This window comes from Eulemur rufifrons, chromosome 24 (genome assembly GCF_041146395.1).
Source record: "Eulemur rufifrons isolate Redbay chromosome 24, OSU_ERuf_1, whole genome shotgun sequence".
NCBI classification, from domain to species: Eukaryota; Metazoa; Chordata; class Mammalia; order Primates; family Lemuridae; genus Eulemur; species Eulemur rufifrons.
In genome coordinates this window covers 23,849,264-23,872,158 of record NC_091006.1, presented here as the reverse complement: position 1 = coordinate 23,872,158, position 22,895 = coordinate 23,849,264, and the positions used below count along the sequence as shown (strand labels likewise).

Sequence of the window (22,895 nt, the reverse complement as noted above, 5' to 3'; positions counted from 1 at the left end):
ACCTCCATGCTTCACAAGTGAATGCCATGTTAGGATTGGACGTGGACATCGTGAGTCCTTCTGTTGGGTTTCAGTCTGAGACCATCAGTTGTCGGCACACCTGTGGTCGAAGAAAGACCAGACACGCCAAAGTTACCCAAGCATGAAAATGAGGTTTATTGAGGAGAGAAAGACAGGATTATAGGGCAAGAGCATGATATATGTATACAAAGCATGGTACAAATGCTATGGATGACTACTGGACCCTTTGTCACAACAGGGCAGTCAAAAGGAAGGGCAAAGAGAGAGAGAGATCTTGGCTATGGTCTGTGTCCTATTTTATACTGTGCAGATAGGGACCTCCCTTGTGGTTCAGAGATCACCATCATCAAGGAACCACTTTAATTAGACAGTTGGGAGTCACATGACCTGAGCCTTAACTATGCATGCAGGATCTAGGTCATTTTCCCGACTTTATGGTACCCGTGTGGCTTGACCTGTGGGCTAGAGAGTCCTCTGCATAATTTTACAGCTGACGCACCAAGTTCTGATTGGCAGATTCATGGGGTATTCCCTCCTCCTCCAGGTATGGAGAATCAGGGTTGAGCAGGACCAAGATGGGGGCAATAGCACCCACTTTCGTTCCTAGGAGATCCGGAATCCCTCACTATCTACCTAACACTTCAAGGCTTCTGAATGAAGACCCACATCAAGATTGAAAGCCCTTTGGATGGCATTATGGATTTGATTGCTCAACAAGCCGTGAAGGTTTTAATTTGCATCCCACTTTAAGTTGGATTTTTCTGGCACTCTTCCTGCCTTGAGTGTCATGGTGTTGAATAGAACTCTGTGGTGTAGCTTGCTGAGGAATGGGATGGAGATGCCCAAAGTAGGTCCTGAAGTCCTCACTGCACCCAGATGTGAAAAGAGAGACCTCTTTCTCACCACCCGGCTTCTACCTCACTCCTCTCCTAGTAGCAGTGCCTATGGCTGGATCTAGATTCTCAGAAGCATAAATGTACAAGCAAGCGGTTGGGGTGGGTTTTAGGAGTACACATCATGAGGGGAGAGGATCTGGGATCTCGAAGCTGGTTTTCTTTTCAGGCAAACATCCCCAGGGACTTTTAAGCAGAGGAATTCTGTTTTCTCTTTTCTATCCATTTAATATTTTCACTATTCACTTAACAATGATGATAAAACAAATTGAATTTTGATATACGAAGAAATTCCATACAGCAATTTCTAAATTGGAATAGTACATGTCTATATAGACCTATATTGTGTTTATTTTTTTTTTATTTCCCCCCAGTTTTTCTTTCCTCTTCACCATAAAATATTTCTCATTTTTAAACAAGTATCAAATTTTTTGTAAACACATTTTGATTTGACAAACTAAATTGTGAAAAATCAAGTTGCCACAGGAGGAAGGGAATCTTACATCACAACCTCTTCTTGCTCGAATAAACTGAAGGACTCCAATCTAGCAGCAATTACAGTTTCAAGCCCAAATCTAATTATTCCCTTTTTTCCTTCTTTCCTGCTATAGCAAACATCCGCCAAATAAACAGACAACACTTTGTGAAGATGAATATAGCAGTTGCCACACAGGCCAGCAGGAACCCAATCACATCCAGAGAGTGGTACTGGAACCACGTGAGGTCATGGGCTGCGACCCGAAGGTGTTTGGCTCCTTTGTGGCGCATGACAAACTCGATCCAGAAGATTGCTCGGTCTAGAGGCTTCATGGGCTGATCGTGATGAATTCTTGATAATTTCATAGCATTATTTTTATACCTAGAAAAAGAAAACATAGAGATTGCAACACTGAAATTAAGTTTACTGGCTAAACATATCAAATTCATGAAAGGTTTTTGAAAAGTGTTATACAAATGATTCAAAGGAAATGTCACAAAATTGAGATAGAACTTGAATATTTCATTATGAGTCATTATAGACAGCTTGATCTTTAAATTGGAATTTTATCATTAAATATATTTTTTAAAGGGAAAATGGGAGGTCAGGCAGGAAAGTTAATATCTTTCTAGCAGAAGAAATATTACGAACCATTCTAAGCTCTGTAAGTAAGCTAGTGGAAAGGCTGAGAATGATCATCTGGGTGTTTTCAAAAGGGCATTGTGTCAGGGTGGCTGAAATGCCTTCTGAGAAGTCTCTCTGTTTCTATTCTACTCTTCTGTCTTCTACTCTCTGCTTCCCACCCAGTACCCAAAATGAATTTCTGTGAAACAAGTGTCATATCATGACACTCCCTAAGATTTCCATCTGGATTCTCATCACAGAGAGAATCTCTTCTTTGGTCTACAGGACCCTACATCCTCAGTCACTACATACTCTACTCCTAACACTTGCCTCATGAACATTCTTTTCTAGGAAAGCTGCTCTTCTGTTTTTCTTTAAGCTGCCACATGTGTTCTCACCTTAGAATCTTTAAATTTTTTGTCCCCTCTCTACCTGTCTTGGTGCATTCTTCCTTGAAACAAAAGAGGTTTGCTTCTATCTCTTTTTGAGGCTTCCTCTTAAATGTTATCTCACAGAGAGGATTTTCCTGGTATGGTAGCACCCTTAGGATTTCCTCTTTTTTAGTGTTCTTATTTTTCTATTTGATCTTAGAATTTTAAAATATGTTGTATATCTTCTCAAATAAACTGTTAAGTATGAAATACGTAAGATAAATGTACATACTCTAAGTAAAAAGCTCAACTGCTAAAAATTAACTGAAAAATTATTATGAAGTCGCCAATGGACCTATTACTCAGATCATGATACACGATCACACTTGCCTAGTAGTATCCCCTTTTCATAGACCATTTTAGTCACTACCCCCATCCACAAATTAAGTATTATCCTGAGTTCTAACACCATAGATTAGCTTTTTTATTTATATATATTTATATAATTAAGTCATTTAGTGTATCTTTATTTGTGTCTGCCTTTTGTATAGCAGTTGTTTGTTAATTTCATTGCTGTGTAGTATCCCATTGATTGACAAATGCTACAGATTATCTCTTCATATGATGATTGATAGACATTTGTGATGTTAACACTTTTGGATACTACTAATAATTCTGGTATAAACATTCTAGCATACATATCCCCAGGTTTATGTATTTACACATTTCTGCTTCTTATATATTTGGGAGCAGAATTGTTGAGATGAGGCTGCATGTGTAATTATGATTTTTTGTTGACTGTGAATTTTATTGAAATGTATTTTTAACTATTAAAATGTAAAATTTTAAATGATCATTTCTTTATTTCTTTTTTTTTAAAGTGAACAATTTAGTGGCATTTATTATAGTCACAATGTTGTCCAACCACCATCTCTACATAGTTTCAAAACCTTTCCATCACTCCAAAGTAAAACCTCTTACTCATGAAGCAGTTTCCCCCCATTGTTCCCAGCTCCTGTCCCCGGCAGTCAGCAATGTGTGTCCTTCTCTATGGATTTATCTCTTTTGTGTATTTCATATAAATAGAATCAAACAAAAGTGACCTTTGTGTCTGGCTTCTTTTACTTAGCATTTTCAAGGTTGATCTACATTGCATATGCATAACTTAGAAATAATCAAGTTACCTCATTAAAAGGAACTTTGTTATTTCTAACTTATGTATAGTATGGCTAGACCATATATTGTTATGATTTTCAATCTTTTAAAATTTACCTAGTCGTGATTTATAACCCATTATGTGGTCAATATAGGTAACTATTCTGTATAGTCTTGACAAATGTGCATTTCCACTTTATATACATAAGCACACACACGTGTACATATACACATATATACACATAAGCACATGTGTGTGTATATATACACATATTGTAAATGTATATGCTATACATAAATATCTATACATATATCCTATGTGAATAGATACATTTTTAAACTGTGTTCTTCAAATGCTTTGTGTCCTTAATCATTATTTTGCCTTTCTTTGTTTAGATTTCATATAAGTACTGGTATATTTACATTTATATCTAATATCTCATTCTGTATTTTCTCTTCTATTTTTCCAACCCATTTCATGTTTATTTTCTAGTTTTTCCTGCCTTCTTTTAAAGTGTTTTTATCATTTATTCTTCTACTATTTTTCCTCAATAAAATATCTTTCAAGTATTTCTTCGTGTGATACCTCCTTATATAGCAATATTATTGATAGTAGTAGTAAATGCTGAATTGATAATAGCTGGTCTAGACATAGCAATTTACAAATTATTTCCTGTGGCATATGGAAACAATTATTAAAGATTTATTTTACCAAAATTAAAAATTCATGCTTCAAAGTATATCATCAAAAATGTATAACAATCAACCCATCCAGAATGGAAGAAAATATTTGAAAATCATGTATCTGATAAGAAATTGTAACCATAATATATAAAGTATTATTATAAACCATTAATAAAATAAATTTAAAAATAACAAAATGTTCAAAAGATTGAAATAGAATGTTTTCCAAAGAAGATATGTGAATAACTAATAAGCACTTGAAGCACTTAGCCATAAGGGAAATACAGATAAAGAGTAATGAGAGACTACTTTACACCAGTACAATGGCAGTAATAAAAAGATAGATGATAAGTAATGGGAACACTATGAAGGAATTGAAACCCTCCTATTCTGCTGGTAGTAATAAAAAATGGTGCATGTGTGTTGCAGAACAATTTGGCAAGTTTTCATAAACAAAAATTACCATAGGGCCCAACAATTCCACTAATAACATCTACCTTCATAATATAAAAACATATATTCATGAAAAAACATGTATAAAACATGTATAATGATGTTCATAATTGCAAACAAAATGTCCATGAGCTGATAAATGGATGGATTAATTATGGTATATTCATATACTAAAGAATATTATTATACAGCAATAAAAGGGAATAAGGTGGGGCACGGTGGCTCACGCCTGTAATCCTAGCACTCTGGGAGGCCGAGGCGGGTGGATTGCTCAAGGTCAGGAGTTCGAGACCAGCCTGAGCAAGAGCGAGACCCCATCTCTACTAAAAATAGAAAGAAATTACCTGGCCAACTAAAATATATATAGAAAATATTAGCCGGGCATGGTGGCACATGCCTGTAGCCCCAGCTACCCGGGAGGCTGAGGCAGGAGGATCACTTAAGCCCAGGAGTTTGAGGTTGCTGTGAGCTAGGCTGATGCCATGGCACTCACTCTAGCCCGGGCAACAAAGGGAGACTCTGTCTCAAAAAAAAAAAAAAAAAAAGGAATAAAATACTGATACATGCAGCCACATGGATAAAATGAAAAAAATTTATGCCTAATGAAAAAAGCTATTTATAAAACATTATAAATTATATGATTCCATTTATAGCAGATTTCTAAAGAGGGTAATTCATAGAGAAAAAAATTGGTATTTCCCTAAGGTTAGGGGCTTATGGGAAAAGATATCTATGCCTTATGAAGTTTATTTTGGGATGATAAAAATGTCCTAAAATTATATTATGGTGATGGTTTCAAAACGCTGTAAACATACTAAAAATATTTAAATTTATACTGTAATAGGTGGGAATTTTATGCATTGTAAATTATATCTCGTTATCAAATGTATTAAAATAATGATAATATAAAAGTAAATTTTTAAATAAGAAGTAATACATTCAGAAATTGTAGGAATTGAATTAAAATATTGTATCATATTTCTAAGTTCATTACTCCTTTGAATTGTGAATTCTGTCTTATTTTTTAAAATTCATCTTTTTTATACTTATCTATATATCTGAAATTATTTTTTTGTAGAACATTTTTGCACTAATTGGTTACCCATTAAATTTATAGAGTTCAATGCAACTGTGAAATAACTGGTGAAAAATAAGATTCCATTTTGCTTAAAATGTTTAAATTCTTTCAAAGTTAATCAACTAATGGAAGGGATGAATCTCATCTTCCTTGTTGACGAGAGAACATATCTATAAATACCACTTATTAAAAGAATTACTATACTCACATAGGGTCATTAATGACTGTCTTCAAAGCATTGAGCAAATCTGTACTTGACAGTGTGTTGAAGTCCACTCTAACAGCTGCTCCCTTGGCCTTCATGCGAGCAATGTTGTGTGATTGATCCGCAAACAAAGGAATGCCCACCATAGGGACCCCGTGGTAGATGGCCTCATAGACACCATTGGCTCCAGCATGAGTTATAAAAGCCTTGGTTTTTGGATGACCTAGAATTAGGTGAATTTCAGCAAAATTATTCATTATAAGTCTGAGGAATAAAATGAGAAATGCACAATATAGGACACTGAGAGGGGCAATGTTTTCTAGATAACACATTAGAATACCCATGAAACTTCCCTGAAATTGCATTCAAATTCAGAGGAAGAAGCACCTACTTTTGCTGGCGAGGTAAGTGAAGGCTGCATGGAAGAAATGGTGTGTCACTGCAGAATGGAAAAATGAATGCAAGATTTCCAGGTGGACAAATGAAAAAGTGCATTCTGGATAAAGAAAATGTACAAATAATATAAAAAGAAAAAGAAAAAGTAAAGAAAAAGGTTAGTCATATAAGAACATGTTCTCTTAAAGAAACAGTGCAGTCACTGAGTGTGACATGTCAGGTGTCCAAGGCAGCAGAGAGTGTGATGGGAGCAGTGCTGAAATCAGACGAAGGACAGACCACACTTCACTGTGGAGCTGTTATCACATTGTAATAAGGACTGGGGATTTAGTCCCACAGAAAATGCAGTCAGCAGTAATAGAAGGGGAACTGTTATTTTTCAGTGTCACGTGAAATAAACCTACTATAGGGAGAAGGATGGGGTAACATTCTAGAAATAGGAGACAGACAACCCAGGAAGCTATTAAAAAATTAACTGAGAGGCAATTACACCTGAAATAAAGATATTAACACTTTATTTATGGACATAAATAATATGTGTGTATGTAACAAAATGCCAACTGATATACTTTATTCTTTCCTGCTAGGGCTAGAAAATAAACATAAAATACTTAGGTTTTATATCGGAGTTTTCTGAAATAAATATTCACTATTTAGTTGCTGTTGACCTACTATCACTCTAATTGGCTGTTAGTCATATATTCAGTATTTTTTCTGCAGTGTCTTACCAAGAAGGTCATTCTGGGGCAACCACTTGTACAGCTGAGTATTGGGTCCTAAGGTATCTGGCTTCTTGCCATCAAATCTCCATAGAACCTGTTACGGTAAAGAAAATACCTTGCTCCATGGGTGGAACTCCAAAGTTATGGCACAGTAAAACTCTAAAGGAGTTATCATCCATCTTGTTAAATCCCCTCCATATAAATGATGAAGAAATGAGAACAAGGCGGTTAAGTAATGAGAACTTCTGAAACTCTGAGGTAAATAGCATAACCAGATTTCAAATGCATAGTGTTATAATCAATTTTGCATAGAAGAATTCTAAGTAATGTAGAAAAATTATATTTTTAATGGTAAATTCAAGTATTTAAGAAACTGACAGTAAATATAATTCTAATATAAAAAACATTAATCAGTAATGATCTTTTCATTTGTTTATGTATTTTATACTAGCTGTCATCTTCTAAATTTAATAATAATCTTTTTATTTCCTCTTTTAAATGTTTTATTTTTAATTATCTTGGACACATAATAGTTGTACATATGTATGAGGTACATGTGATGTCTTCATACAGGAATATAATGTGTAATAATCTAATCATGCTAATTGTGGTATCTATCACTTCAAGCATTTGAGAGATATGATTAGAAGTTAATTTATATATATTTGTTATATAAGTGATTTCTTTACAGTTTGACATTATCTGACTTACAGAAAAATCTATAAGATGAGCTATGTGTGAGAAAGTTACCAGTGCTGCATTGGTACCATGCATGACTACTGTTAGAAGTTGTTAACACTTCTTCCAAGAAAAACTTTAAGTGGGAATTTTTGACAAAAACTCAGAGTATTAACACTATTTCTAGTTTTGGACATTCAATGAATGTAGGAAAATAGAGACAGTGGGCAATATATGAGTAACAACACAGCTGTTGAAAAAGTCTAAAATTGTATTTTGCTAGATTTTGCTTAATAGATCATTGACACTTAGATGATAGGCTACAGCAGTGATTCCTATGGTCTGCTATAGCTAACCATTGCCATGCCCAGTACCAAAATAAGCCAGTGATTGCAGAATTCCCAGGCAATCCTCATAAACTAGAGTTTAATTTAGAAGTGTTTACCTTCTACCTGGTATGTGAGCATGAGAATAATTTAGAGATTTTAGCAGAAAAGTAGCACAGGTCATTAGGAGAAGTCTATGTCAGAGAGAAAACTAAAAAGTAATTCACAAATACACATAGACTACAAGTATATTCTCTATATTAGAAAATAAGTTCTTATTCTATTTTACGGAAGCGGCATCTGAACCTCTTCCCATTCGTGGCTTCATTCTGATTGACTCCTTTCTTTATTCCATTCTCCTTCCTCAACAGAAGGGCTGTTAATCCAGTAGTGAGATCAGAGTCTTTGTGGGGCTACATTTTGTAATGCACAGGTTCTGCCCTAAGAGCAAGATCCTATCTGCATCTTTTCATTAGATCAGGGCCCAGGCAAGAAAGGCAAGCAAGGTTTTCTCTTTTCTAAATCTACTTGGCTAGGTGGATACCTGGAGTAGTGATTTCTCAGCCCAATGATCCTTTCTCTGAATAACACCCTGAACAGTTCACCAAATAGCCTCATGCCAAATTTACAGGAGTTACAAAAGGTCAGATCGTATAGGAAGCCTAAACTGCAATGCATTGCAGACTTTTTTCAATACCTGCTTATTGTTATTGTGCTAGTGCAGACATTCACTAAAATTTAAGTCCTTTCTGATAATATCTGTAGTGTATACTGTGCCCTCAGGAAGTCTGTTAGTAATAGCATCAAATGGCAGGGCAGAATTTGGTGATTTCTGTGCACATGCTTTCAATACCCTGGTAATACCAAAACTTCACTGCACCTCTGCAGTGTATTTGTTATGATCACACTGTTAATGTCAAACTTATTATAAGTTAAAAGCCTCCTCTTTACTATTGTAGCATTTTTCATCTATATTTTCGTTTTTTGAGCTGATATCTGAGATAAGTAGAGCTATCCTAACAGTTAGCCCTTTGGACAGAAAATTTCTGCAGCTGTACTCTTTACGTTTAACGGAGTGATTCAGTAGCTGTCCACCATCAGGCACTTTATCTAACCTTTTGTGGGATCTGGGCAAGGGCTGCAGCAATCACGTTGGCCCTTTCTTCTGTCATGTTACTGATCATGGACCCCAGAGAAAACACTACAACACCGTTTTCTCCAGAGCTCTGAACGAAGTCTTCCATCTCCTGTGAAGAAAGAATGTGTTCCATCACAAATGGGTACCAGTATAAGAAACATATTTGAAAAGATTGTTAAAAACATCTAAAAAAAGAAAACCAAGTAATATCAAGAATTATTACAGTAAGAGCTATTTTTAACTGAGCTAATCACTAACTTTATTTGTAAAGAAATGTGTATTACGAGATAGATGTCTTCTATTATGGATATTTGTGCAAATATGTGTTTGCATGTGTATGTATCTATGTATGTGTGTGGGAGGAAGAAATAAAGTAGAGGTATTACAATGTAGTTTGGAGAGAGAGTGTTAGAAAATATTATACCCAGACTCTTCATTTATATTATTATATTTACTAATATAGATTATTAAAGGCAGCTTCACTTGGCTTTGATTCTGTATGGTTGAAGTTCTAAATTACTATTGTTCATTTCAGGCATTTTTCTATAGAATTTTTTTAGTTTGGAGCCATTAGAATCATTCTCTGATTATGACAAGGAGGAAATCTTACTAAGAGTTGGGATGATTTTATTTTATTTTATTTATTTTGTTATTAGTAATTGTCACTATTTTACTACCAGTTGTCCTGTTCCTTACTTGTCTTCCTTCTCCTACTCTCTTCCCTCTCTTACTGGCACTATCATCTTCCCTTAAAGAAAATGGGGAAATTTATTAATAGGGATAAATTGAACAGAATTTTCCTTAATCTTACCTCTCCTTTTGTCCCTTGTGAAAGTTAACATAAGCAATTTGCATTCAACATAAATATTGGGTTTTATCTATGAATAAGATTTCAATTTTATGTTTGTCCTAATAAAAAGGTAGACAAAAAAAGACCATATAATAGTGCACTAAAAAAGCTTGCTTTTTCTTTAGTCTTAAAAGTATGATATTAAAGTAAAATATATTTGGTTCTTATGTTCCATCATAAGGAGTATTATTTTATATGCTGGCAGAATTCTTTTGCAGATTAACTCTAAGGTTACTTTTCAATACATGTTGTAGAATTTATTTGGTCTATGTTATATATGCACTGTACATTTTCTCTTTGCTTCTCTAATAGGCAATTATGATGTTGGGAAAAAAGTTTCCCTGGGGAGCTTTATTGAGTTAACCTATAGACTTGGCCTAAGGCAGGAAACACCTGCTCTGAGAAGGTAAATCATCCCTTTTATACTTTAAGAGGTAAAACTCTGAGATTTCAGTGAGGAATGATGTAAATGCTGCAGTGAAATAAGTAAACATTAACTTTTGCTGTCAATATTTTGGGAACACCTTTATATTGGTGAGGAACGGTGTTCCTTTTAAGCTAATATAATGGTGAAGAGCCTCAACACTTAAATAAACAAAACAAAACAAATAGGAATATATTGTTCACCTTAGGCAGGGGTTTGGCAGGTTTGCAATGGTGTCCTCCAATGAAATGAAAATTTGGTAAGAACGGGCGAGGAAAATCAAAATCCCAATAGTTTCGAATAAGCCACATATCAGCTTTCTTCATTGTCTCATAGAACGTAGTGGGTCTGCCTGAAGGGAAGAAAGAAAAGAAAACAAAGATGACACAAAAGAATTGTCATGAGAATATAAAAGTAATTTCCTGAATGAAGTTGCAATAATGTAGCCAAAGATATATAAAGTGTTTGAACTTTGATGAAACAAATACCTACACAAGTCAAGATACAGGAATAGTTTAATTCCTATGTACTATATATGTTGCTCATATGTGTGTACAAGGAAAGCAAAGTATCAAGAGAATTTTAGAGGAGATATGTCTCTAACCTCAGATCAGTATATTCACAATCATCAATAATTATTAGTATAAGCCACTATGGAATTACCCAGTCATTTGTTTATTCTCTAAAGCTGAAGTAGTAGCAAATATATATTTAAGCAAGTCTTTGAGTTCCTCTGTGAATTAATCCCACCAAACCCATAAAAAATTCCTTCTAATAAGTACTCAGTTTAATTTCTACAATTTATGAAGCTAGTCTCATGATCTTTGCTTCTCCAAGTGTATCAAGAGTTTTTTGAATAAATGGTTGAAATCCTAGTACCTACTACTACTTTTTGGTTCATGTGAAGATCTTAATAATATTAGTATTTTAATAATAAATATATTTGGCCAGGCATGGTGGCTCACACCTGTAATCCTAGCACTCTGGGAGGCTGAAGCAGGACGATTGCTTGAGCTCAGGATTTTGAGACCAGCCTGAGCAAGAGCAAGACCCCGTTTCTACTAAAAATAGAAAAAATTAGCCCAGCATGATAGCAAGTGCCTGTGGCCCCAGCTACTTGGGAGGCTGAGGCAGGAATATCACTTGAGCCCAGGAGTTTGCATCTGCTGTGAGCTAGGCTGACGCCACAGCACTCTAGCCCAGGCGACAGAGTGAGACTCTGTCTCAAAAAAAAAAAAAAAAAAAAGAAAAAAGAAAAAAAAGAAAAAATAGTACTAATAATAAATATATTTACAAAGAACAGCTAGAAATTTTCAAAAATTATAGAAATGGATAGCTTTTGCTACCTCTTCATTTGGCTCATATTTTACTTAATGTAGTTACATAATTTAATAAAATATAGACACAAACTTGGATGTTCACACATCAGTAAGATTTTAGACCTTGAAACAGATAATCTCTAAGCCCTTAGTGAAGGAACATAGAAATGTTGGAAACCTCAAATTTTAGATGTCCACTTCTGAGATAGACCTGTCTCTCAACTGTGAAGGAATTCTTCTGGTTATATAGAAAAATATTTTAATTTCTAAATAAGGAAAATAAGGTTCACAAGGAGAAACAAGTTCTTCAATGCTACATTGATGGTTGTGCTAGACAAGTGAATAACTCCTCAATCTACACATCTGTCTTCATCAAGGTGTTTCTTGATGTGTCTATTAACTTGTATTAGACATGAAAATAATGTATAGTATAGTAGATATGAGATTGTTTAAAAAATACTAACTGGTTAAATTTGTACATTTATGACTTTATGGAGTGTCCTATATAAATTATGGCTACAAAGTTCTAACTGATCATATAATCTTTCCAGAATATTTGTGAGATTGATAGATCATCTGTATTATCATTTTATAATTGCATTTACGAAACAAATAGTCTTCTGACTTCATATTCATACAAGCTCACCTTCCAAGGTACAAGGAAAGGTAGGAATTAATAACCACCAATTAAAGACATGACTCACCTAGTACTTCAAGGTACAACTGATCCCACTTCTTCATATCACATATTTGGAACCAAAAGTCATAATAAAGCACATATATCATATTTTTTACCCTGTCCATGAATGTCATTTGATCAGTTAATTCTGACATATCTGCAGGTACATAGGAAGGAGGGAATAGAAGTCCTCCACCATGCCTCTCAAATGTGTAGCCAGGAGAGAAGCGGAGACTATACACAAGGGGTGTTTTAAGTATCTCAGCCAGCAGGTCAGCACAGAAACCAACGCCATCTGCAAGAAGGACATCAAACTTTGATTCTTGTAGCTTTGTCATAAGTTTCTTGTTTAAAACTGCATCTTTACAAAGCTTTCTCATAACTTCAGAAAATCCCAACATAATTTCTTCCATTTGTGAAACATGTGACCAAAATGTGTCTTTTGGAAGATCATATATTACTCTATGGAGCAGTCTCATTAAAAAACCATCAAAGTCATCTTTACTTAAAGATGTAGGATAGACTTCATATTTAATAGCAGATGTTTTGCTGGGATCAATAACAACGGACGTTGAAGATGCCAGTACAGTCACCTCATGTCCTCTCTGGACAAGTTCATCCAGGATTGTCTTCATATTCATCCAGTGGCTGTATTCTGTGGGCCACACCAGCACCTTTCCACAAGTCCCAGAGCTAAAGTAACCACTCAGTTGCATCAGCAGAAGAAGAGAAGTCCATCGCAGAGCCATCCTGGTGCAGGGCAATGCTTCTTTTAAAACTGCTGTTCTCTTCTGCCCTTTCTCATACTTATATCCAAGCACAAATCAATCAAGTTAAAATTTAACTCTTACGCTTAAAAGTAAGTGCATTAACTGAACAGTCTGAGCATGTGGTTGGCAAGTGGACATACCAAAGGTAGATGACTTCATATTTACTCAAGTGTGTTTAATGTCCCCTTTATGTTTGTAAGTGCCATAATCCAGGCAATTTTGATTACCTTGTGTGTGCAAGTAATCTTTTTACATAACATATTTTAGAATAGTGTCAAAAATTGTGGCAAGTGAGTGGCTCTTTTGTGGGCAGTCCCTTGATACAGAAGTAGATATAAAGCAATTACATAGCTGAGTCAAGATTTATTGAATATCATGGTTCAAAGATTTTCTTTTATAAATTTTTGTTGATAGGCAATGTATATAGCATATGATTCACCATTATTGTTTAAAATTTCATGTTTCCTAAATATGGTCACAGAATTATGCATCTACTACAACAAATAGTTTTATGTCCCTAAAAGAAACCCTGTGCACTTTAGCTTTTTTCTCCCCACCCTGCATTTCTCCATCACCCCTGCCCTAAGCAACCAATAATCTAATTTTTGTATCTATAAATTTTCATTTTCCGTACAATTTGATAAATAGATCATAACTATGTGGTCCTTCATGAGTTGAATTTTTCATTTAGCATAATATTTAAAAAGGATCATGCATGGTGTCCCTTATATAGGGACTTCATTCCTTTTTATTGCCAAATAATATTCTATCATACAGATATACACATTTTATTTATTCATTTATCATTTGATGGCCACTGATTTTGTTCAATTTTTGGCTTTCATAAAAGCCAAAATTATTAATATGTTATCAATATAGACTCTTCTCATTATACTCTTAATAAACATGAATGTTATTTATTTTTTGTTAACATTGTTATGTGTTTATTATTGCTTATTAACATTCATGTTGAGGCTTTGTGTGGATGTATTTTGATTTCTCTTGAATATATGCCTAGAAGTGGAATTACTGGGTTATATGCTACCTGTATGTTCACCCTTTCAAGGAATTGCTAGACTGTTTTCCACAATGGCTGCATCATTTTCCATTCCCACCAGCAATGTATGAGGCTTTTAATTTTTCCACATCCTTGCAAGAACTTTTTGTTATATATATTTTGATCATAGCCAGTGGGAATGAAGTTGATTATCTCATTATTTTATAAAGTTGTTGAGCTTTTTTTCTTGTGCTTTTCAGCTATTGTATATTTTTTCTTGACAGAAATTTTTATTTAAATCCCTAGCCCATTTTTGATTTGCTTCTTTGTCTAATTATTGAGTTATATTTTTTAAAATATATTTTTATAATAGTTCCTCATTAGGTATATAATTTGCAAATATATTGTCCAATTCTGATTGTTTTCTTTTCACCTTCTTGATGGTGTCCTTTGAAGCAATAAATTGCTTATTTTGATGAGGTCAAATTTATCTATTTTAGTTTGATTGCTTTTGCTTTTGGTGCCATATCTAAGAAACTAGTAGCAAATCTAAGGTCACAAAGATTAATCTTTATGTTTTATTTTTAGAGTTTTATAGTTCTAGCCCTTAAACAAATTTTTGATCTATTTTGAGAATTTGAGGTAGAGAGTTCAACTTTATTTTTTATATGTGGATAATCAGTTTTCTAACCAGCATTTGTTAAATAACCTGTTCTTTTTCCATTAAATAAATTTGTCACTCTTTTCAAAATCCATATATGAGGGTGGGCATGGTGGCTCAGGCCTATAATCCCAGCACTTTGGGAGGCCAAGGCAGGAGGATCACTTGAGTCCAGAACTTCCAGACAAGTCTGGGATACATAGCAAGACCATGTCTCCACAAAACAGACAAAGAAAAAATTAGCCAGACATGGTGGCATGCATGTGTAGTCTTATCTACTTGGTAGGCTCAGGTGGGAGGATGGTCTAGTAGTTGGAGGTTGCAGTGAGCTATGTTCATGCCATTGGCTTTTAATTGGAATTTTATCATTAAGAAATCTTTTTAAAAGTGAAAATGGAAGGTCAGTTGGGAAAGGTAATATCTTTAAGCAGAGGAAATATTTTGAATCATTCTAAGTGCTATAAGTAAGGTAGTGGAAATGCAATCTGAGAAACATCATCTTGATGTTTTCAAAAGGGAATTGTGTCATGATGGGTGAAATGCCTCCTAAGCAGTCTCTCTTCCTCTATTTTACTCTTCTGTCTTCTACTCTCTGTTTCCTACCCAGGAATCAGAATGACTATTTTTGAAACCAATGTCTCATTATCACTTTGCCTGATTAAGATTTCCATCTAGCTTCCATCTCATTAAAAATATAACAAAATCTCTCCTTTGGTGCCAGGAGTTAGCTACTCTCCCAGAAAAACAGGCCCCAAGGCAGGATTGTCACAAGGGATTTGGAAATAATAAGAAATAACAAAATAATATAGATGGAGAAATGATTGAGACAGAGACAATGTGTAGTTTAAATGATGGGGGAGTTAGGGGACCTCCAGCATTCCTGTGAGCTGTGAGTCCCCAATGGAAATCCCACATCAGTATCTATTGTTACAGCAAATAGTTGTCTTTTGTTAAAGAATTATGCATACAGCTCATTTTTTGAGATTTCCATGGGAACCTTACCTAATTCTGTTTACAAGAATAGATAGTTACAAAATTTTTCTAAGATAAACATGTTAAGCCGTAAGTTAGAAACAGACCTAGCAGAGCATACAAATTAAAGATAAAATGTATAAATTGAGAACACTGAGTCTGTGTACTACTCTAATCTACTTCTTCTAAACACAGAGACATGTAGTCAGGAGTGAAGCAGGAATAGCCTTGAAGTCTAGGATAGTTCCAGCTGCACATTTTCTGCTGGGCAGGCATTTTAATCAGCTTCTCTGCCAAGGACCCAAACCAAGCTTCTACCTTGAAAAAAAGCTCAAAGCGATGGCCAGCAGCAAAGAAGAAACGTTGCTTTGCAAACGTCCTCTGACAATGCCTCCTCTGATGCAAGCAGCTTCTATTCTGTGAACTAACATGTCCACAGATTCCTTCAAAGCAAAGCCTTGCAAAATTCCTGAAACCTTTCATGTCTCTTACCCTATTTTCTTAGCACTTTGATCTACAGGACCCTACATCATCAAATACTGGAACCTCCTCTGCTAACACTTTGCCCATGAACACTGTCTTCTAGGCACATTGTCCTTCTATTACCCTTTGAGCTAAAAAATATGTTCTCACCTTAGCACCTTTACAATTTGCATCCCCTCTCTCCCTCTCTTGGGACATTCCTCCTTGAAACAACACAAAGCTTTCTTCTGTCTCTTTTTGAAGCTTCTCCTTAAATGTTGTCTCTCAGAGAGGCTTTTTCTGGTACAGTAGCAACCCTAGGATTTCCTCTATTGCTTTGTTTTTACCTTTTTATTTGATTCCTGGAATTTTAAATATATTATATATCTTCTCAAATAAACCCTTAACTAAGAAATGCATAGTATAAATTATATATTCAGTAAGTACATGTTCAAACTGAACTTGATAATTATTATGAAGACATCAATGTACCTATTACTCAGATCATGATACATGGTATCACACCTGACAGGTAGTACCCTCTTTTTGTACACCATTTTACTCACTATTCCCATCTCAAATTCAGTATTATCCTGATCTTCTAACCACATAGATTTGCTTTGCTTATTTAAGTAATTAAGTCTTGTAATCTGTCCTCCTTTGTGTTTTTCCTTTGTTATAGAAGTTGTTAGTTAATTCCCTGGCTATGTAGTATCTCATTGATTAACAAATGTCATAGATTATCTCTTCACTTTATGATTGATGGACATATGAAATGTCAACATATTTGGACACTACTAATAATTCTGGTATAAATATTATTGTATATATATCATTAGTTTTATATATTCATACATTTATGTTGGCTGTATACTTGGAGAAGAATTGCTGAGATAAAGGTGCATGTGTAATTATGATTATCTTATTGACTCTGAATTTTTAAAATTTAACTTGATAATTATGAAGACACCAATGTACATGTTACTAAGTGCATTTTTAATTTCAAAAATTTAAAGATTTTTACTTATCCTTTCTTTGATAATTGCTAACTTATTCACTAATGACTGTTTAAAATTCAGTGTTTTCTAAGATATTCACAGAACTGTGCATCTACTACAACAATCAGTTTTAAAAGCACAAGAAACCCTGTGCACTTTAGTTTTTAACTCCTCACTCAGTTTCTCCTTCCTCCCTGCCAAACTCAAGAACTAATCTAATATCTGTCTCTGTAGATTTGCTTCTTCTTGACAATTTTATAAATAGAATCATACAATATGTGTTCTTCCATGACTGACTTCTTTCACTTAGTATAACGTTTTAAAGATTTATCCATGTTATGTCATATATAAAGCCTTCATTGCTTTTTTTCTTTTTTTTGCCAAATAGTATTTCATAGTATGAACATACATATTGTATTTATTCATTTATCATTTGTTGGAAATTGATTTTTTTCAATTTTTGGCTATGTTAAACAATGTTGTTTATTAACATTCATATACAAGCTTTATATGAATATGTTTCAATTTCTCTTGGGTATATGCCTAGAAGTGGAGTCACTGGGTCATATGGTACCTGTATGTTTTATCCTCTTGAGGAATTGCTAGACTGTTTTCTACAATGGCTGCACCGTTTTCCATTCCCATCAGCAATGAATGAGGGTTTCAATTTCTCCACGTTCTTGCAAACACTTTTTATTATATGTATTTTAATTTATCCAGTAGGAAGCAGTGGTATTTCATTATGGTTTGATTTTTTTTAATTTTTAAAGGTGTTGTGTCTTTTTAATTTGCTTATCAGCCATTGTATGTTTTACTTGGCAGAATTTCTATGCAGATCCTTAGCCCATTTTTAATTTGCTCATTTGTCTTACTATTCAGTTGTGGTTTTTAAAATATATTTTTGATATAAGTCCTTCATTATCATATATATAATTTGCAAATATGTTTTCCAATTCTGGGTGGGGTTTTTTTTCCACTTCTTTGATGGCATCCTTTGAAGCACAAAAGTGTTAATTTTGGTGAAGTCCAACTTATTAATTTTAATTTGGTTGTTTTTATTTTCATTTCATTCCTAGGAAATCCTTACCAAATCCAAAGTCACGAAGATTAGCCCCTAAGTTTTAATTTTTAGAGTTTTATACTTCCAGGCTTTATATTTTCATTTTTGACCTGTTTTAAGTTAATTTTTGCATATAGTTTGAGGTAGGGGGTTCAAATTTATTCTTCTACATGTGATAATCATTTTCTCACAAGCATTTGTTAAGTATTTTCTTCCCAAGTTAAATTGTTTTGATACTTTTGTAAAAAAACATAAATGTGTGTATTTATTTCTGGATTCTAAAATTTAATTCATTGATCTATATGTCTATTGGTATGACTGTACTGGACTACTATGCCCTCTTGATTATTTTGGATTGTTTTTATAACAGAAAGTGTAAGTCTTTTAACTTTGTTCTTTACTTTAATATTGTTTCATATGTTTCATCTATTTATTTTGGTATATTGCTCAGGCTGTACTTGAACTCCCGAGGTTAAGTGAACTTCTTGCCTCAGCTTTCTGAGTAGCTGGGACTACAGGTATGCAACACCACACCTTACTTATTTTGGCTATTTCCATGTCCTTTAAATATCTATACAAATTTTGGGATCATCTTGTCAATTTATGTAAAGAAGCTAGTTGGGATTTTGATTAGAATTGAATCCACTCTGTATATCAATTTGGGGAATATAGTATGGCCTTTATAACAATATTAAGTGTTTTAATCCATGAACATGAGATATCTTTTCATTTATTTAGGTATTCTTTAATTTCTTTCCACGGTGTTTTGTGGATGTCATAGTGCCAGTTGTATACTTTTTTGGTTAAATTTAATCCTAAGAATTGTATTCATTTTGATGATATTTTAAGTATGATAGTTTTAGTCTGAATTTTATTTTGAATTTTCATTGCATTTTTGATTATTTTTTTAATTCATTGACTTTGTATCCTAAGAATTTGCTTTCTTTGTTTATTGGAAGAATATTTTTCTAATAGATTCCTAAAGATTTTCTCTTATAAGATCATGTCATATGCCAATAGAGATCATTTAACTTCTTCCTTGAATTCATTTTATTTCACTGGTTTTATATTCTTGCCTCTTTATCTTGTCTAGAACCTCCAATATTATGTCAAATAAAAACGATGGGAGTGGATTTAGCCTTTTGCCATTAAGTATGATGATCATGAATGTTATTTATCAGTTTGAGGAAGTTTTCCTCTATTTATGGTTTAGTGAGTATTTTTATGATGAAGGATATCGGATTTCATTAAATGATTTTTTATGCATTTATTAAAATGATTATGCAGTTTTTATACTTTATTCTAATGATGTATATTATATTAATTAATTTTTCAGATGTTAAAACAACTTTGCATTATTGGGATAAATTTTACTTATTTATGATGTCTAGTCTTTTATGTATGTTCCTGGATTCTGTTTTCTAACATGATGTTGAAGACTTTTGTGTCTATAATCCTAAGAGGTCTTGATCTGTAGTTTCCTTTTTTGTGATGTTTTAAAGCCGAGGGAAATCTTCTCTTTCACCCTGTGAAGGTTCACTGAAAAATCAGTTTACAAAAGGGAGATTAATTTGTGCAAAGGCATACACATTTATTAATGTGTACACAAGGAAGAATCACAGAGTCATTACTCTGAACCCTCAATGGGGTGCAGAAACTTATATACCATTTTGAAAGAAGGGAGGCTGTTTTGTGGCAAAGCTGGTAACGGGAGGCTTAGAAGAGGAGGCCTGACTAGCAAAGGTGGTCATCTTATGTAAATGAAATCTCACAGGTAGCAGCCCTCAAAGAATAGATGGTAAGTGACACTTTTATATCTTTAAAATGTCAGACTCTCTGTCAATCTTCCCTAAATCAGGACAAGTGAAAGCCTCAGAGAAAACCTGGCTTTATCAATGTAGATTTTCTACTGATGCCCATTTCCTCACAAAGCAGAGGTTTCCAGGATTACTTCTGCTTGCTACCTCCGAGCAGCCAAATCAAACTATGTCCAAGAAATATATTTTGAGGGAAAATATATTGATTTCCTTCATATCTTTGTATGGTTGTACTATTTAATTTAAAATGTTGGTTGACAGCCCCATGATAAGTTGCTGAGGCAAAGATCTCAATCAATGGAAGTTTATTTAGCCAAAATTTGAGGATACCCCTGGGATACACACAAACTGCAGACATATCTATGACTGTTCCTCCAAAGCAGGATTTGGGAACTCTGTTTTTAAAGGCGGAGGGCATACACAAAGGACAAAGAGGAGAGAGACGGGGAGTAAGACAAACGGTTGCATTCTTGTGAGGCCCAGCAAATCTATACTTTACCTAAGATAAGATGACTGTTAGAAGAGAAAAAGAGTAGGAAGGAAAAATCAATTATGTAGATGTCCCTGAGTAGGTAGAAGAAAGATTGATCTTATCTTTTCTCTGTCCTACACCTGAGAAGATAAACTTATAATCAACATCACTAGCATGGAATTGCTCAGACTTCAGTTTTAGGAGCTTGACTTAGCCTACAGAGCCAAAGTTACAATTTACATATCCTTGCTGATGGGAGGCCAGCAAAAAATTTCTTTATGGATGATCTGTGAGGACAGTCCTTCCTGGGTGCCTGAGGCCTTTTACCTTTCTGTGGATATCTGGATCGTGCATAATGTCAGGAACAGCAGTACATCCGGCGTTGCCAGGTTGAGTCTTTCTCATCCTGCCATCCCTCTGGTTCTCTGCGGCCAGGAAAGTTCTCCACTGTCAAGGAATTGTGCATGTGATTAGGTTAGTTTTACCTGGATAATCCAGGATGTTTTTTGCATCTCAAGGTCCTTAATCTTAATCATATCTACAAAGTTCCTTTTGGTGTGGAAGTGCACATATTTAAAGATTCTGAGGATTAGGGCTTGAACATTTTCACAGGCTGTTATTCTGCCAATATCCTCTGGGCCTTAAATATTCATGTCCATCATACCCGCAAAGTGCATTCACCCCATCCATCCTAAGGTCCACAGAAGTCTCAACCCATTACAACATCAACTTAAATTTCAAAATCTTATCAGCTCCAAAGTCCTAAATTTCATCATCTACATTATCTAAATCATGTATGAATGAGGTTCGCTGTTTGATCCATTGTGGAGCGTAATTGCTCTCCTGTGAAGCTAAAGAACAAGTTATCTGCTCCCAAAATTTAATGGTGGGACAGGTATAAACTAATAGATTATTTAGGAAAGAGGTTATTCAAATCATTTGTTATTTAAATAGATTTCTTGCTCAACAATGCATTTTTATGAGAGTTACTTTTTACAGGGATGAGATGGAGTTAATTTTATTCTCAATGAGCACACGATACTCATTTTAAAGAAATGTTTGCTTTTCATATTTAACAAATAATTTTACATGTACAAATAGACACTGAATGGGAATTCTTCCTGTTACCAATGCCTTATATTCCCCTGTTAAATAAAACTACAAAATAGCTTATAAAACCAAAGTGGGCCTATTTATGTGTCATGGTAAAATGTCTTCCCTTACTAGAAAATGTAAATTTAAGAGTGATGCTAGATAAGTCATGCAGCCCAAGTTTGGATTTAAACTTAAGTACTAATCTTCAGGATTACATAAGAAGAATTTCAGAGAGAGAGTAGTATTTTTGCTAAGTCACCTGTGGTGATGCCCCTGGACAAAGCTGTTGACAAGAGTTGTTTTGCTTTTAAAATCTGCTTTCAAGAGAAAAACAAGGATGTAAGAAATTCAAAATGAATAGACCTCTGAACTGGCAGCCTAGGCAAGCACAAAGTAGTAAGGAGGATGTTTTCTGTTTTTATGGCTCTTTACAATGTAAAACAAAACAAAATGAACAATAAGAATAAAAATTGCCAATCTTTTGTAAAAATGAGACAATTATGTTTGAACTGCTCACTTCCTTAATCCACAGTACGGGAATGGAGAGATAAAGAAGGGGAAAAGGACTTGCTAAAAGAGAGAGATTCAGCATGCTTAGTTAAGGTCAAAGCTCACTAGTTGACCTTTAATGCAATTCTGGATAGAACATTAATAAACATTAATCAATCAGTGTGATTAGATAAAAAATCTGAAAACATGGTCCTTTAGACAAAAATTTTTTATTTTTTTCTCCTTTGGGAGACAAGAGCAGATGGCATCAAGTTGTATTCTTGTGATTATTTTCTAGTTTCATGATGACCACATTCCAACCTCCGCAACCAAACCACCAAGCCTACATAGTTTGCAAACAGAAAGCCTTACAAAGAAGAAATTTAATCAGAATGAGAACACAGTGAGCACACATAAAAGGAGAACGAACCTGATTAAAGTGATGACAATTAAAGACACTCTAAAATTCTGGTTTTCAAATAAAAAAAATTAGTAGAAGCAAATAGAATTTATGTATAAAAAATATACAGAATATTCCTTTTCTTGTATGTTATTTTGACTCGGTCTTCTAAAACTTAAATCTGAAACAAAAATAAAAAGAAGATAAT

At 34.2% G+C, this 22,895-nt stretch overlaps 2 protein-coding genes across 4 annotated transcripts in view; both read right to left on the bottom strand.

Annotated features, from left to right (window-relative positions):
• LOC138374859 (UDP-glucuronosyltransferase 2B4-like) overlaps positions 1-22,847 on the bottom strand; it is a 68,222-nt gene extending 45,375 nt beyond the window's left edge. The window contains exons 1-2 of the mRNA XM_069458064.1: positions 22,718-22,847; positions 21,031-21,150 (exon numbers count right to left, since the gene is read on the bottom strand). Of these exons, the coding sequence (XP_069314165.1) occupies positions 21,031-21,108 (78 nt within the window). The 5' untranslated portion in view covers positions 21,109-21,150; positions 22,718-22,847. The remainder of the gene's footprint in view (positions 1-21,030; positions 21,151-22,717) is intronic.
• LOC138374860 (UDP-glucuronosyltransferase 2B4-like) lies at positions 1,284-13,283 on the bottom strand. Of its 3 annotated transcripts, XM_069458067.1 has the most exons (7): positions 12,966-13,283; positions 12,520-12,611; positions 10,700-10,848; positions 9,200-9,331; positions 7,087-7,174; positions 5,966-6,185; positions 1,284-1,773 (listed from the first exon to the last, which is right to left on the bottom strand). In XM_069458067.1, exons 1-7 carry the CDS (start codon positions 13,241-13,243, stop codon positions 1,494-1,496), a joined length of 1,239 nt encoding a protein of 412 aa, XP_069314168.1. In that variant the 5' UTR covers positions 13,244-13,283; the 3' UTR covers positions 1,284-1,493. The 3 variants fall into 3 exon arrangements, with proteins under 3 accessions (XP_069314168.1, XP_069314166.1, XP_069314167.1); XM_069458065.1 differs by having other exon boundaries at positions 12,520-13,283; XM_069458066.1 differs by lacking the exon at positions 12,520-12,611 and having other exon boundaries at positions 10,700-10,863; positions 12,787-13,283.
• Positions 22,848-22,895: the final 48 nt, after the last annotated feature.

Excerpts from the sequence above, each read along its gene's own strand:
- LOC138374860 (XM_069458065.1), bottom strand. The coding sequence starts at position 13,243 with ATGGCTCTGCGATGGACTTCTCTTCTTCTGCTGATGCAACTGAGTGGT. Across the intron at positions 10,849-12,519 it reads GTTGTACCTTGAAGTACTAG|GCAGACCCACTACGTTCTAT; the intron begins GTGAGTCATGTC and ends TCTTCCCTTCAG. Across the intron at positions 1,774-5,965 it reads ACAGTCATTAATGACCCTAT|GTATAAAAATAATGCTATGA; the intron begins GTGAGTATAGTA and ends TTCTTTTTCTAG.